The sequence below is a fragment of the Amborella trichopoda genome, chromosome 8 (genome assembly GCF_054954075.1).
Source record: "Amborella trichopoda isolate Santa Cruz 75 chromosome 8, AtrichopodaSantaCruz75HAP2 v2.0, whole genome shotgun sequence".
Lineage (NCBI taxonomy): Eukaryota > Viridiplantae > Streptophyta > Magnoliopsida > Amborellales > Amborellaceae > Amborella > Amborella trichopoda.
Window position 1 is genome coordinate 10,424,449 of NC_142343.1, and position 15,796 is coordinate 10,440,244.

Genomic DNA, 15,796 nt, shown 5'->3' on the forward strand with positions numbered 1-15,796 from the left:
TTGTAAATTTGGACTGCAGGGCCATAATAAGCAAACCAACACGAGAAAATAATAAGAAAAACAGGACTAAGAAGAAATGATTTTTACAAACCCCAAGTTGGAATCTTATGGCACTCAGCTTTCATGAAAGCCGATACAGGAATTGTGGGATAATACCAAATTTGTTGATACATTCAAAAACAAAGAATTAATAATGTAGCAATTAAGAGGGTATAAGGATGCTATGATCAACTTCTTTACTTAGCATGACGCACTGTACCTTGTTTCCTTCTTACAGGTTAATTCAATGGATTATCCAAACGAACAGAATATAAAGCATAAAATATTGTGAATTCATGAGCCAAATATTAGCAAGGAGTAAAATGGCGTGTGTGCAAGAACAGAAGCAGATAAACAACAACTGCTTCCACAGCAGTTGCTTGGCCGGCCGCCCGGCCAGCTATAGGTCTGCAGAATTAAGACAAACATCACAATAATTATATATTACGTGATGCATGTGAAATGACAAAAGAACATCTTGTCTTGCAGTCAATGTGCATTTCTGATGTAATTCAACTAACGCAGGCCTAACACAGAGACAACAACAGTAAACCAACAACTTGCTTCAAGTGAAGTGACGTGTGGTGAGCTGGGACACAAGTCTTATGATTGCCCCAAGCATCACTTACAAAGGGAATTCATGGAGTGTAATAAGGAGGAAAACATGCAGACTGATGAATAGAGGGAGGGTGATATCGGGGGAGTTGAAGAGGAGACATACCCTCATGACAACGATCTCATAGCGATTCGACCTACACCCAAGGTTGTTGATGAGTTATGACTGCACACTAACATCTTTTGTGCAAGAGATTTGATAGTGTTATACGTCAATAAAATACCAAAAACTCCAATAAATGTCAGAAAATCGAATCCAAAAAGTTGAAAAACAGTAGATCACGGCTTCCTATAATATATAACAACCCCTTTTTACAAATAACGCCAGTTATTCTGCAAATGGTCGTTATTTTGAAAAAAAAATGGCCATTTTAGTGGCTAACCGGTCTGGTTAGCAGAAAACAGGTCAATTAGCAATAAAAATAGCCACTTCGAGGTCCAACCGGCCGGTTTTAGACCTAAAATTTTGCATGGATGTTCTATAGACTACTTGCAACTCAAAACCGGGCCTAACTAGACTTGAAACCCTAGCGGTTCCGAGCTAACTGGCTGGTTCCGGTCCATGAGCCTATCTTTGCACATCAAAGAGAAGAAAGATACTTGTGATTGCGAAAAAGTGATTGAGAGGTTGTCAAAATTAGAATTTTAAAAAATCATATTAGTTTTTTATTTTGAGTGATATAGTGAGGTTATATTTATAATTCTACAATGAAAAATTATAGAACTAATAGGTGGTTACTGATTAGTCATTATTATTGCAAATAGGTAGTTTATTTCATTCGTCTTACTTATTTCATTTTTTTTTTTTTGACAAATGTTCTAAAATTTTATTATCAACTAAACCATGATTACAACTCTCAGCACTCACATCATTCAGTATTTACATCATTCAAAATCGAAATGGATTCCATCGACACCCATCTCTTAGTCAATCCATCAGCAATACCATTAGATTCTCTAAACACATGTTGGAAGGATAGCGATAATACCCCTTCTAAGTCCAAAACTTGGCCCCAAATCAATCGCAACATCCAAGGAACACAAACCTCTTTGTTGCACCACTTTATTACATTTAAATAATCACCTTCCACAACAATGAAATGACCCAAATTCAAGGCTTTAATAAACAACAATCCTTTAAATAACGCTGTGAATTCTGCCATGCTAGCCGTTGCCCACCCAATAGGTCCAGCATAAGAGAGAATAATTGACCCAGTCCAATCTCGCACTACACCTCCAACACCTGCATTCCCAAGATTACCCATAAAACTATTTGATTATTTTTCGTCTATGTTTATGTTTTTAGTAGTGCGACTTGGACTAGTGTGACATTGTCACACACATTCAGAAGTGGATTGTTATGGCATCATGGAATCTGCCTTTCTCCACGTAAGGTAAAAGTTGTTAACCGCATTAGAAGAGTCGGATAGATAAATGAGAAGCAGGTGGAACCATGGTCATGAAGAATCCGTTGATCAGAGAAAAGGGCACTCTCTGGTCCTTTTCTCACCACTCGCTAACAACATCATCTTAGAGCCGTTACAAAGAGAAATAAGGGGACTGTATTCCAGACAGAGAGAGAGGGCCAATGGAAGAAGGGTTAGAGGGAGATGTTTATAGATGAAGAGAGAATGCCCATAATTCTCAGAAAAAAAAGAAGGAATAAACATGCCGTTTTTCATAGAAAGAGAGATGATGCCATAGGAACAAGCTATGCTGGGGGAATACAGGCTATGCCTCCTTCCAGAAATTGAAGTCGATTTACAAAAAAAATCCAGGCTTAATTGGTTAGCACTTCACAATTTGCCACGCTACACCTAAAAAAAAAAAAAGAAGAAGAAGTTCGTGCTTCCTAGCCCATTGGCGTTTGCCTCTTGGAAGGAAATGGCTTCATCGCCTCAGAATCTGCAATGACGTTTGCTTCGTCCCCTCATAACCTTAAATCCATGACCGAAGAAGAGCAGAAATCAAGGTAAGAGACTGGTTTAGTTGGCGATTGAGCAGGAGAGGACTGGTTCAAGACTGAAACTTGAGGAGCAGAAATCAAGGGAAGAGACTGGTTTAGTTGGCAATGGCGCAGGAGAAGACTGGTTCAAGACTGCCAACTTTTAACGGAGGATGAAGGAGGTGATAGAAATAAGTAGAAGACCAAATACGACAAAAAAAAATGGATTATTCGAAAAATTTATTTATACCTCGAGTATTTCAGGAAAAATTATAAAACCAAAATAATTAAAAGTTCCCAAATCATATTAAAATTATCCAAAACATCTAAAAGTATATTTCTAATGTTGATGTTTTTCCTTTTCTTTGCATTTTGAAATATTTTTATTTTTATCTGTTTTGCAGGTTTTTAGCTCGCCTCGCCAAGAGGGTGAGGCCTAGTTACTCACCCGAGTGCAAAGAACGTTGATGATCATGAACAAAGAGGCGACCAAAAAAAAAGTATACTACTTATGTCACCCATTTTAGTTCTTCACAAATAATCGGATCTGCATTATTAAGAAGAGAACTTATATAATAAACCATTTACCTGTGATACAACGTCACAACCATCTTTACCGGTTAAATGTGACCACAGTGGCTAAGGGCGTCAAGCTGGATGCATTCAAAGCAATCCTATCGTGATCGGATAGGACCAGCTATAGGCCACCAAACTGGCTAGGCTTGATTTAATTAAACAAGTTCGACTGTGGGTTAAACTGGTTAAATAGAATTTAAAAAATAATAGCTACAACAATTATAGTTAAGATATATAATTAAACAAGTTATATAGGCCACCAAACTGGCTAGAGGCTTGATTTAATTAAACAAGTTCGACTGTAGGTTAAACTGGTTAAATAGATTTTCAAAAATAATAGCTATAATAATTATAGTTAAGAAATATAAAACATATTAAAAAATTTATCCAACTTCACCATTTAAACAAGTCAAAAGCTATTCAATCAACCTAAACCAATCAAACATTAATTTTGACCTGTCTTCAAGATATTCCAACAAATCTGTTTTTTGCTGCAAATCAAACTAGACACACCAATCAACGGTCCAAATGGTGAAGCTGGCAAGTCCCAACTTGTATCAGACAGTTGATGGACAATCTCATTACCTTATACCACTAATAAATGCTCTCATGGTAATACAGTGCCTAGGGAAGGACTATAAATTATTGTTTCAAGTTGCCGCTCTCTCTCAAATTCCTTCTCTCCTGCTCACCCGCAGAGAAGACAGCCAAAACAGAAGAAAAATGTGAGAAAGATAAACACCTGATTCATGAGTATAAGAAGAGGTTCAGGAGGGCTCCAAATTCAAGAATGGGTTGTCAGGGGGACATGCAAAATCCTGTATTCCTAATACATTCTACCCCTAATTTTTTGGAAAGACAAGTAACAGCTAGTCATAGGAAACGTCAAATTCGTTCCATTTCACATGATAATAAAGCCCATCTGTATCTCTCTCTTTATCCTTCGCTTTTTGGAAGGGCCATTTTCGGCTAACCTCTTTCCTCAGCTGGTTTCATATTTGGGGTCGGCCATTACATAGTGGTAAGCAATTACAAGAATGAATATAAAGATGCCGAGAAAGTTGGCAAACAATCCCAGGTCCTGATCATCAATCATCTGCAAACAAAATTCCATTTATTTTAGATAACTAATACGTGAGAGAGTTATTTTAGATGACTAATATGAGAGAGAGAGAGAGAGAGAGAGAGAGAATCTTAAGAACTGTTGAAGAGGCAAAATTTACTAACAACAACATAGGATTTCCAAAGATTTAATCCAAAAATTTTCTGAGTGCGCAAGATGCCAAGCATGTCTATAAATGCATATGCATGCAAATAGTCAAATGGAAGGGAACTGCAAAATAAAGAAAAAGATGAGACAAGAGGGGTCCATCAGAAGTCGAAATATGTAGGCAGCTAAATTCACCTTCTCAGCCAACATGCTAGTCACTTCCATACTGCCCAGAGGATTGGATAAGAATCTAAAATTATCAAGCCCAAGATCTCCCACCATTGGCGAGTCACAAGAATCCATTGTGTTCTTTTAACCTGGAAGACTTGAATGTGGCTCTGGTATTTCATTTTCTTTCCTGTTATTTCAAGCTTTTTACAGCTCTTTTAAGTGGTGCTTGAGATTGGTCTCTTATCTAATTGGGCAATCTGCTTACGAGGATCTAGAAATCAGAATCCTTATGGCACCTTTAAATGGCAAAAGGCTTAGTTGGCAGTAAATAAACTTATGGATTGGTTTCACTTCCACGCAAAAAACAAAGGTAGATGTGATCTGATCATCAAGCAGAGAATTCATAGAACCATATTGACTGGGTTTCTAGATTTTGCGATGTGTTAAGAGTAGTTAGGGAATTGAAGTGGCTTGTTAGTTTCTTGTCCTCGCAAAGTTCTAAAAGTTCAGCTCTGGGGAATGTCCTCCTAGTGCATATATGATAGATGTTTACTTCCTTTATGCATAGGAAGCCAGACAAGGTGATGCTTAATGACATTGTGATATAATTTGTCCATTTCATACCCAGGTTGGGTGACAGATAAATTGGAAGTGATCCAGAGTATATATCTCTGGAGAGGCAGTCACAAACCAAGACATTTAATATGGTTAATCAAGAGTCAAGAGGGTGGAGGGGTAAGAGACTTTGGCAGACATTGAGAAGGACGCCGAGGAATCGTCATGAGTGCAAGCCTGTTTTGGTTGACTGGCTTTGTTGGTGACCCCCTTAAGCATCACAGTTTGTAAATCCTAGGAATTATGTGGTAAAGAGGGGCAAGAGATCATAGAAGATCACCTTTTGCACATATCTTTGAGTGTGGATATTTTGGGTTGTGCTGATATTAGTAGTCCTCAAGCCAAGGCCCAAAGATGTAGTAGTATTCCATGGTTGGGATGCTTGCTAGCCATCTCTTGTGGTGGTTGGAAGCAAGGAGCAATTTTGTTTTAACAGTTTCTACAGTTGCAGAGAGATCGTTAAAAGAGAAGATCCAGGCTGTTCTATTTCTCGGGCACTGGTAAGTCTTTAGTAGAAACAAAGACCTTGTTATGTCTGACTTACATGGCTATGGTAGAGACCAGAACTCATAACTGATTCCAAAGGGTTGGATCATTAAAGTCCACATCAAATCGAGCTTTCATGCTCAATTCTAATGTAGGTTTGCAAGCAAACCCTTGGGCCCTATGGGGTGGGTAGCTTGGTGAGAGATCATCCACTATGATCAGTCCAACTATTTTCTGGGCCAATAGGTTCTAACAGTCAACCATTCGTAGAGGCACATATCTCTTTACTATCTTCAGAACTACCCTTCCTTTATCTTCTTGCACGGCCATGGATAAAGGTAACTCAACATCACCAGATGGTGAGAGTTTCATCATTTTTCAGTACCTGGAAGAAATCTTGCACGTTGATACCTAGAGAACCATCTCTTCGCAACACATGCTTAAGAAGTCCAACTTGAAAGCTGAGTCATCAGTAGTTTTGTGAAACATCTCTTCACAGCACATGCTTAGGAAGTCCAACTTGAAAGCCGAGTCATCACTAGTTTTGTGCGTAGAAGCCTTTCTCCAGTGAGAGATACCCTTCCTTTAATCTGCTCTGTTTTTCTCCAGTGAGAGATACCCTTCCTTTAATCTGCTCTGTTTTTGTTCAGCTTCCTTCCTTTTCCAGCTTAGTTCTTCTTGTTTGTCTTTTCCTTTACTTCCTATTGCAGATGTCAATTCTCCACATATATTGCAACTTGATGTATGAGACCTTGTTTAATCAATTAATATGTTAAAACAGAGAAGCTACATGATTTGCATAAAACCATATGCAGAACAATTCTTTCAGATAATTAGCATCTAATGTCTCGAATCAAAATGGCATAAGCAGAACAGTTCTTTCAGATAATTAGCATCCAATGTCTCCCCAGTAAGCTTGCAATGACTAGATAATCAATTTCTAGATCCAAGACAGCCAGACATACCAAGGTTGTTTGGAAAGAGTAAAACTCTGGTTGGAGTCAAGCATGAAAGGATCGGTTAAGAGAAAACAATGCTTACCATTGTTAATCATTTAACAGGTGATATCCAGTTTAGTTATTCCTTGTTGTACTAGTACACAATGTAATTTTTCAAGATTTATTCATTCGCAAAACTGATACTCTCTAAATTGGATTAAAACTAGTGGAAATGCTTCAAAATAACTTAGAGAATAAAGTTTTCATCATTATCATCACCATCAAAACCCTTTCCCAACTAATTGGGGTCAACTACACGAATCCTGGTTTGCCATTCTGCTCTATTAAGGGTCACACCCTCAATGCGGTTAGAAGTTCCCATATATTTTCTCACTATTTCCAACCATGTCCTTTTGGGCCTACTCCTTGTCCCTTTTTTAGCCTTCCACATGAACTAGCTCGCACCTCTTAACAGGTGTTGTACTAGGTCTATTCCACACATGGCCAACCCATCTAGGTCTACTCTATCATCTTATCGCCTATCGGTGCCACATCTAAATAACTTGGAGATTAAAGTTCTTGAGAGGCACTATTAAACTGTTTGAACATATTATTCTGGGCTACTTGTGGAATTCAAAGACTCCAACCCTGGCAGTCAAATGCAGTCCACTTGGTACACACAAAAGAAATGGGGTACCAACCCCCTATGCCCAAGCAAAAGTGAAGCACATACAAGCAAGCAACTGGCACTTAAGCATCAGGCCCAGCAAGATCTTCTATCTTTATGCAAAGATGACGCCCATTAAGAGCTAGAAATTGGAAAACATATGGATGTTCAAGTTATAACATCGAAACATGAAAACCACCAACTGGCAAAAGCTTCGAGAAAATTTGTGGGCGTCCCTCCTTCATGCAATACAGAATGTCTATATTTAACCTAAACACATGAATTGCACACTAAAAGAAGTATCTTAACGGGGTATATTTGACTCGGTCATTTCTGTTAGCTATCAAGATAAGATTGTCCTAATGTGGGTCGCCACGCCAGTCTTCACTACACTGAAATATTTTCCAGCGTTACTAAGTTTAGTAAGATTGTTCACTCTATGATGCTAAATCAAAGTTCTGAGAAGAATTCCTTCAAATGAGTATCATACCTGCCTTTAATCTAATCAACTTTCTTCTTCCTAACAACCCAAATTAGGTTAGTAAACTGCAAATATCTCGAGTTAAATTTGGAATGCATAGAACTCTTGATTACTCCAAAAAACGGATTTTGGTAGTTGCTATTTCTCTTTATTATATATATATATATATAGGAAGATACTATAAAATGCCTATAGGCGAAAATGAACAGTGATTTCGCCTACCTTCATCACCATCCAAAATTCATCGCACGGTCACGATTGTCCGGTAGTGTTTCATTTTTCATTTTTTTTCTACAAATCGGAATGACCTGAAATTTGGAGCGTGTGATCATAAAAAATAGGCGAATTTACGAAAAATATAATTTTTTTTTTTTTTTTACCAAAACAATTGACTAAAATGACCCCCAAAATTTTCGGGGATATTTTAGTCAATTTTTTTTTGCGAATTTTTTTTTTAATATTTTTATTAGGTGCATCTCACTAAGATGTACACAAGCTCCAAATTTCAGGTCATTCCAATTTGTAGAAAAGAAATGAAAAATGAAACATTACCGGACAATCGTGACCGTGTGATAAACTTTGGACGATGATGAGGATAGACGAAATCACTGTTCATTTTCGCCTATAGGCGTTGGGAAGACTTTTCCATATATATATATATATAGGGATAATTTACAATTCACAACCTTTCAAATTACAAAGGTTAATGTTAGTGTGAGTTGTGAAGGGTGGATTTGCTAAATATGAGGTGTCTTTTTTAAAAAAGTTACTTTTTGTAATATATGCTCATCTAGTAAGGTGTTTGTGCAAATTTGTGCTCACAAAATCGAACCAGAACGATTAACCGGGGGCCAAAAGCGGTTTAACCGGCCTAACCGATAAACCGGCAGCTTCAACCATTCTAACGAGGCAAGTCCCGGGCGGCCAAAAAATTGTTGAAAAAATAAAAAAGATACAAAAAAAAATCTACTAAAATATGAAAAGCATATAAGGAATGATTAAAACAAAACACATTCAAATGAAGTTGAAAATTAATGAAAAAATGGATTTTAAAAGTGAGTATTAACGACCAAAACAATTTTTAATATTTACCATAATGTAAAAAATATTAAAAAATGTATTACAAATCAAATTCCTTATTTTTGGGATTTAATAGACATTTTTTTAAAATTTTTATTTTTAAAATTCCGGCTAATCACCAAAATCGCCCGAAATCGAAACCGGCGAAGAGCCGATGCCGATCTAACAGGGTGGTTACTGGTTAGATTGGGCGGTTTTTCAAACAATGGTGCAAATATCACTAAAAGATAAAGAGTACTTTTGTCATTTTTATATGAGGTAAAGTTGAAATTCTTATTAAAGGACAAGGGTGTTCTACAAATAAAACTCAAGAACACTAATTTGTACTTTTATAAACTTCTAATTTGTACTTACTTAATGCTTAAGTTACCGATTAAACTTCCAAAAAACCATTGTACTTTTATATAAATTTCCAATTTTTCCTTACTTAATGATTAAGTTACCGATTAAAATTATTTTTAAACAAAAAGTAATGACTTTTTCAACATAAAGACCCATCACAACTCACTGTAAGATTAACATTTGTTTTTTGAGAGGTTGTTAACTCTCCACACACACACACACACACACACACACACACACACACACACACACACACACACACACATATATATATATATATATATATATTTGTATGGGAAATGATATCATGTCACCATACCTTATAATATAATAAAACCACACTTTTAAAAAACCATATTTGTAGTATTTGTATGACCCAAAATTTTGCACACACATTCTTCATATCAATAATCAATCTAAAAAAATAAAATAATTTGCACCCTATATATGGTCAAAATGAGTCCTCTCCAACAATGAATCTAGATCGTCCATTTGGTGAATTTCAAGATCTAGGCCTTTATGAATTCAAAATCAATTTTTTCTTTTTTAATGTTATTAATATAATGATAATAAAGTTATCCAAAAAATTTGGAAAGAAAAAAGATCCTTTTAAGGCTTAGATCTAAGTAACTCACCAAAATGGACGACCTATGTTAATTGGGCTAAAAACACTTTCTAGGTTGTGTTTTCATATTTTTCTTTCAATGTGATTGTTCATTAGATTGAAAAGAGTGTATATTTTAAACTTTGTGTCAAACAAATGGCCCTAACATGGTTTTTGAAGATTGTTTCATTATATCACTATATAACCGTTACATGAAATCACTATATATATATATGCGCTTAACAACCTAACCAAAACATGATTTAAAGCCCTCAAAATGTGTTTCAGTGGGTTTTCCACTTTTTCAAAAGGGTAAAAAATTTCATGACCTATAAACTGGACATCTTTTTATTTTTCAAAACAGCTACATTAGCTAAAGCATATTTGCCTTTTGTTGATTCCCCCGGACAGGAATAGGTAAGACTGCACGACATTATGTCAGGTTGCATAAAAGATGCATCCCAACTTAAAGAAAAATGAGTGGAATACACAATAAAAGGGCAGGTAAGGTAACCAGAAAAGGAAATGAATTGCCATTTCAGAGAGTACTCTTGAGGTGAGGGAATTAGCCTTGCAATTTGCCTCTCTGAGAACCTAGATTTATGAGATAGATTTCATTTTTGCCTCCCTTGTAAAAGCCCTCCATGACATCTGTTGATCCTCAGGGATACTCCTCTTTTTAGTCTATAGACCCATGACATTAAAAAGGTCATCTTCCACAATCAACAGATCCAAAACAGCAAAATAATATAAGGGCTTCTTCTTTGGCCTCTATAGAGTCCTGAGAGATCAGTAGACCCATAAACATTCATCACTAGATACCACGCCCAATGTCCCAGATTCCATTGGGAACAATCAAGTTTGAATATACTGTGAAGTGGTTTTGCCCAAACAGACCCTGGTTTGTTCTTAAAGTATAACTTTCCCATTCACTTCAACCCACATCAGAAACCAAACTTCCACTCAAACTAAATTACATCAGAAACCAAAGTAAACTCACCATTACCATCAGATATTTTCTATGTACAGTATCTAAGACCGAGTGACACTACCCACTATAATTTTGTACAGTGGCAGGTCATACAAGTTTGTTTAAAGTCATAGGTTCAAGTATTGATAGTTGAGAACAAGTTTCTTATGTTAAATACAAGGAATCCTGTAGGGAGAACTTTTTCATTGGAAGAAGGTACTTTTGGGAAGCCCAAAAGATTGTTTTACTAAAAGGGCGTGGTTTGTATAAGGTGTCAACATTAAACAATGAGACTAAGGCACATTTCCAAACCTTATCGAAAGTTAGAATTTCGGTGCAGGAAATCCTTATGATGGCCTAAAAATCGATTTTCACCCTAATTATTAATGCACCAAACAAGGGTAAAGATCGAGCAGATCTATAACACTTATCAATAAGAGGGGTTTTTTGGTGCGATACAACCTTTTGTGCTAGGTTTGAGGTGCGACTTACTTCTACAGTATAAGGTTGATGCCTTATATAAACTTTTTCTTTACTAAAACATTTCTAAAAAGGGTAGGATATTTGACAAAATGCAAAAATAAAAGGCCTTAAGTGCAGTCTTTAGAAGAAATTTTTATTCTTAGGATGGGTTTTTGGAGCCAATCCAAAGTAACTGATCAAAGGACGTTCTAGAAACTACCTTTGGCTACTTAAGAAGTAAAACAGATACGTGAAAATAAAGGATCCAAAGGTGATGAATTCTTATAATCTTGATCACTTTACTCCTAAGATCCTGTTAGATTCCCCAATTCCCTACTCCCCAAACCATTTCTCCCTTGACCATACTTTGAATCCTAACACGCTAGCCTCTAGGGCCATAGTATCTAGCCCAAGATGACTCTTTCATCCTATAACCACTCTTCCATTGTCAAATGTGCATTAACAATCTTGCACAATCTAAATGACAAAATTAAGGCAGGAGCTGATTATGTCCAACTATCACACATAAATATAAATGGGCAAACAATACACACATTGTAAAATTCAACTGTAATAACCACCAAAGACAATATATTAAGATTAGAAGGTGTTGTTAGCTATCTACCAAATTCTGTGGCATCTAGTAGTTCAGAAACTCTAGTACTCCTAAAATGGGTAGTCAAGTCATTTTGTGGATAGTCTGTCATTTGGCAGGCCAGGACTATTTACCAAGTACTCATGTTAACATCACCAAATAAATGTTGTTTCATAAATTTCATCAGTAGCTTTAAACCCTTGTATTATAATGAAAATTTCAGTTGCACCCAAATTAAATAACAAAAACTTACTCTACTAGAAAAACATGTCTACAGTATGATGAGGACATTTTCGTCACTAGACAATGGATGCCCATTTTGCCTCAATGCTATACCTAATGATTTTGTGGTCTGTTTCCAATAAACATAATCTTTAAGCAGATTTTGGAGTTGGAGTTGTGCAACATCGAGTCAAACATCTAATGAGTCGAGCATATCCAGCCCTACTGTTTTATCTAGAGCACTCAAACCAAAGACATCCCATAATGGCCACTGATGTGATCACACTACCTATCACTGAGGCCTCATGGAATCTACCAAGTCTCAGTGAGATTGGACCATGTCTTACCTAGTTGACTCAGTTCAAGACTACACCAAGTCCCAAACCAAGTCCATCTCCTTATAGCATGGGTTTTTCTTAAAGGTCTATTGGGAAGTAATAACAAGTCAGAGAGTTAGTTGATTGTCTTTTCCTCCGGTGCCACCTACACGCATTGTAGTCCATACCATACACAAGTGCAGCAAGAGATCAGACCCTTACACAACACTTCTAAAAACTTCTTTCAATCTATTTCTTTTTTTTAAAAGAAAAAAAAAAATTATTTTCAATCTTTGAAGTTGAAGTATTCAGCATCTTTTATTGGAAATAACACCACTAATATTGACAAAATTCACAACTTCGCTCACAAGAACAATGTTAAGTATATCATCCTCTAATGCCATCTCCATATTACAGATTTGCCCATACCATACGTTTATCCTATAGCAACTGTAATATATCTCCAATGATTTTATAGCAGATAAAAATCCTGGAGAAAATGTTCCATCAAAACCATTCAATAGAGGGGGGAAAAAAAATGATACATCACCACCTTCTCAATTTGTGCGCTCTTAGGGGGGTGCTTATGTATAATATGTCTAGTGTTCGAATCCTCGTTTTCATCTCATGTTTCTTTACTTACCCAAAAACAAAAAACCCTTCTCACTAGGGCCCTTTCCAAAGGATCAACAACAAATGAACCACAAACATGTCATACGCTTCATGCCATATGGAAACAATGAAAGTTTTGGACTTTGAAATGGAAGATCAAAGCCAAACTACATGGATGCACATGAAACTGATGCATACACATTTGGGTTTCCTTTGATTTCCACGATCTATTTGCCGCCTGTTATGCCATGTTCAACTCAAACAAATTCAATATAGGGCAGTAGAGTATCTCAAAATATAGTATATAACTACCTACCAAACTAATCAACCATTGGAAATATTTAAAAAAGGAGATCCAATATTCTTCATCTATAGCCTTGATGTAGGAAAAAAAAAATAGAAAGATCAAATCCTACATAATTAATAGGCAACAAACAATCTTTTTCACAGCCAAAGAACATATTAAGACATCATCATCATCATCTGAGTCTTATCCCAACTGCTTGGGATCGGCTACACAAATCATGCTCCACCATTCCATTCTATTAAGGGCCATACCCTCAATCAGATCATAAGTCATCATATATTTTCTCATTGCTTCCATCCATCTCCTTTGAGCCTTCCCCTGCCTTTTTAGAGCCTTCCACTTAAACTGAATCACCCCTCCTAACCGGTGTTGTTCTAGATCAATGCTGCAAGTGACCAAACCACTTAAGTCTACTTTCCCTTATTTTATCACCTATTGGAGCTACTCCTAAGTTTCATGAAATGTATTCATTCCGAATTCTATCATTCCTTATATATGGCTATTCATCCATCTCAACATCCTCATCTCAGCTATACTCTTTTTTTTCTTAATGAGAGCTACACTCATTCTATGAATGTGTTGTTTCTTGAGCCCCCAACATTGAGAATAAAAATGGTATAGATTTTTTCAAAAATTCTAAAGATTTTTTAAAGAATAAAAAAAATGCAAAGAATGTTTCAAAGCACCCACATTCTACCAATTACTGAACAAAAAAGCAACAATAAAAGGGCTAATAATCAATGATCATGATTGAAAACATGCATCCAGGTAGATACATCACAAGAAAAAAAGGGGAAAAAACAAAACATTGTTCAAGCAACAGAAGTCGGAAGTTATAATCAGTATCCAACAGGATTCATCATGAAAGTTAGAGAAGAAGAAGCATATCAGACCTATCAAATTACCCAAATAACCAGCAAAAGAAAGTTAAAAAAAAAATCATACCAATTGAATAGTTCTAACCAGTATCAATGAAACCAGACCAAAAGACTAAATAGGGCTTAAGCCAAGGGAATGAATCTCCCAAGTATTCCTATATAGGGTTTAAGCCAACGGAAGGAATATTGGATATGCCACCATGGGAACACAATCTCTCCATCCAATTGAGCATGCCAAATCAACCCATGTAAGAATGGTTTCTAACCAGCATCATTAAAACCAGACTAAAAGATAAATTTATATTGAGATGAATGTAACAAACCCACTCTACACATATTAATTGTCATGGAGTGCAATAATGAATAATAAAAGAATGTAACATATAATTAAATGATATAGACATGCAAAGTCAGTATCCAAGTACAATTCATATGTTTGAGCTTCTGCCACAAAATCAACAAAAAGGATCATAAGATCTCATATTGCTATGAGCAGAATATAACAGTAAAAAACCTAATAAAAAAATCAATGATCATGGGTTATAAAAACAACAATCCATGTATATTCATCAAAGGAAAAAGACAAAAACAAATGTTAAAATACACAGAGCTACATAACTCATGAGTTTATAGACATTAGGAGAGAAGAATAAAATGGAATGAGCACAAGGTGGAGGGAGAAATGAAAAGCCTCACACCATAAAACCCTAGGAAGAAAAGCTACGACAATACGGACCTTTTATCAGGTCAAAAAATCTCAGATCTGGTGCTTAGTGATCTCGATACCAAGAACAAACTCGCTGTTAGATGATTCAAACCCTGCAAAGATTGAGGAACATGGGCATGGGTGCTGGTTGCTCCTGGCACAAAGGGATGATAAAAAATGGGGGAGAAATTTCTTACCTCAAAGAAGGCGCCAAGTTCGCTATTGCCCCTGCAACAATGACGCTGGGACGGGAAGGGAGATACATAGCTGCAATTAAGGTTTTTATTATGGAAAATGTTTTGATAGGGCTGCACCCCTATCAAAACAAGTAAAGCCTCACCTAAGAAATCACGGTAAAGTGCAGTTTTGGTGTTCGAAAACCTTTCAATGGATCATCTCGGCCTTGATCGTTATGGTTATAAAAAAATTAAGATTTCAAGACATGAAAATCATGTATGTTATGATATAGTATCTAGACCGTCTATTTCTCCTTAAAAATTAGCTTTCATATATCTGTACGATATGTAGCTTTTTTGGGCTTCAAATTTCAATGTTGGCTTTCAAAATTGATTTTAGAGGGACCATGAAAATTTATAATACCCAAAATTCTCTCTAGATGAGGATTTGAAATAAGATTTTACTTTGTTTTTCTAAAGCCTAGGCCTTATAAAAATTATATCCCTTTATTCTTGAGAAATGGTTTGACTGGGCGGAACCTCTATCAAAATAAGTAAAGTCTCACCAAAAATTGTAATTTAAGCATGGGAAGCTTTTGCATCGATTGTCTCGACTTGAACATTATGGTTGTCAAAAAAATTAGGATATGGTTGTCAAAAAAATTAGAATTTCAAACGTTAAAAAGTAGTGTATATTTTAACAAATTATCTAGATCGTCTATTTCACCCAAAAAATAAATGTTTAAAGATCCAAAAGATTTGTAAGATTTTCTTAGTTTCAA

The 15,796-nt window shown here is 36.0% G+C and overlaps 1 protein-coding gene across 2 annotated transcripts; it reads right to left on the reverse strand.

The window, feature by feature from the left end:
* Positions 1-3,899: 3,899 nt before the first annotated feature.
* Positions 3,900-15,070, reverse strand: LOC105420775 (dolichyl-diphosphooligosaccharide--protein glycosyltransferase subunit 4C). 2 transcript variants are annotated; one of them, XM_011625774.3, is made up of 3 exons: positions 15,036-15,070; positions 14,869-14,951; positions 3,900-4,271 (listed from the first exon to the last, which is right to left on the reverse strand). In XM_011625774.3, the coding sequence occupies exon 3, from the start codon at positions 4,269-4,271 to the stop codon at positions 4,158-4,160; it is 114 nt and encodes a 37-aa protein (XP_011624076.1). In that variant the 5' UTR covers positions 14,869-14,951; positions 15,036-15,070; the 3' UTR covers positions 3,900-4,157. The 2 variants fall into 2 exon arrangements, 1 of the variants encoding a protein (XP_011624076.1); XR_016061099.1 differs by lacking the exon at positions 3,900-4,271 and adding an exon at positions 6,043-6,408.
* Positions 15,071-15,796: the final 726 nt, after the last annotated feature.

Excerpts from the sequence above, each read along its gene's own strand:
- LOC105420775 (XM_011625774.3), bottom strand. The coding sequence starts at position 4,271 with ATGATTGATGATCAGGACCTGGGATTGTTTGCCAACTTTCTCGGCATC.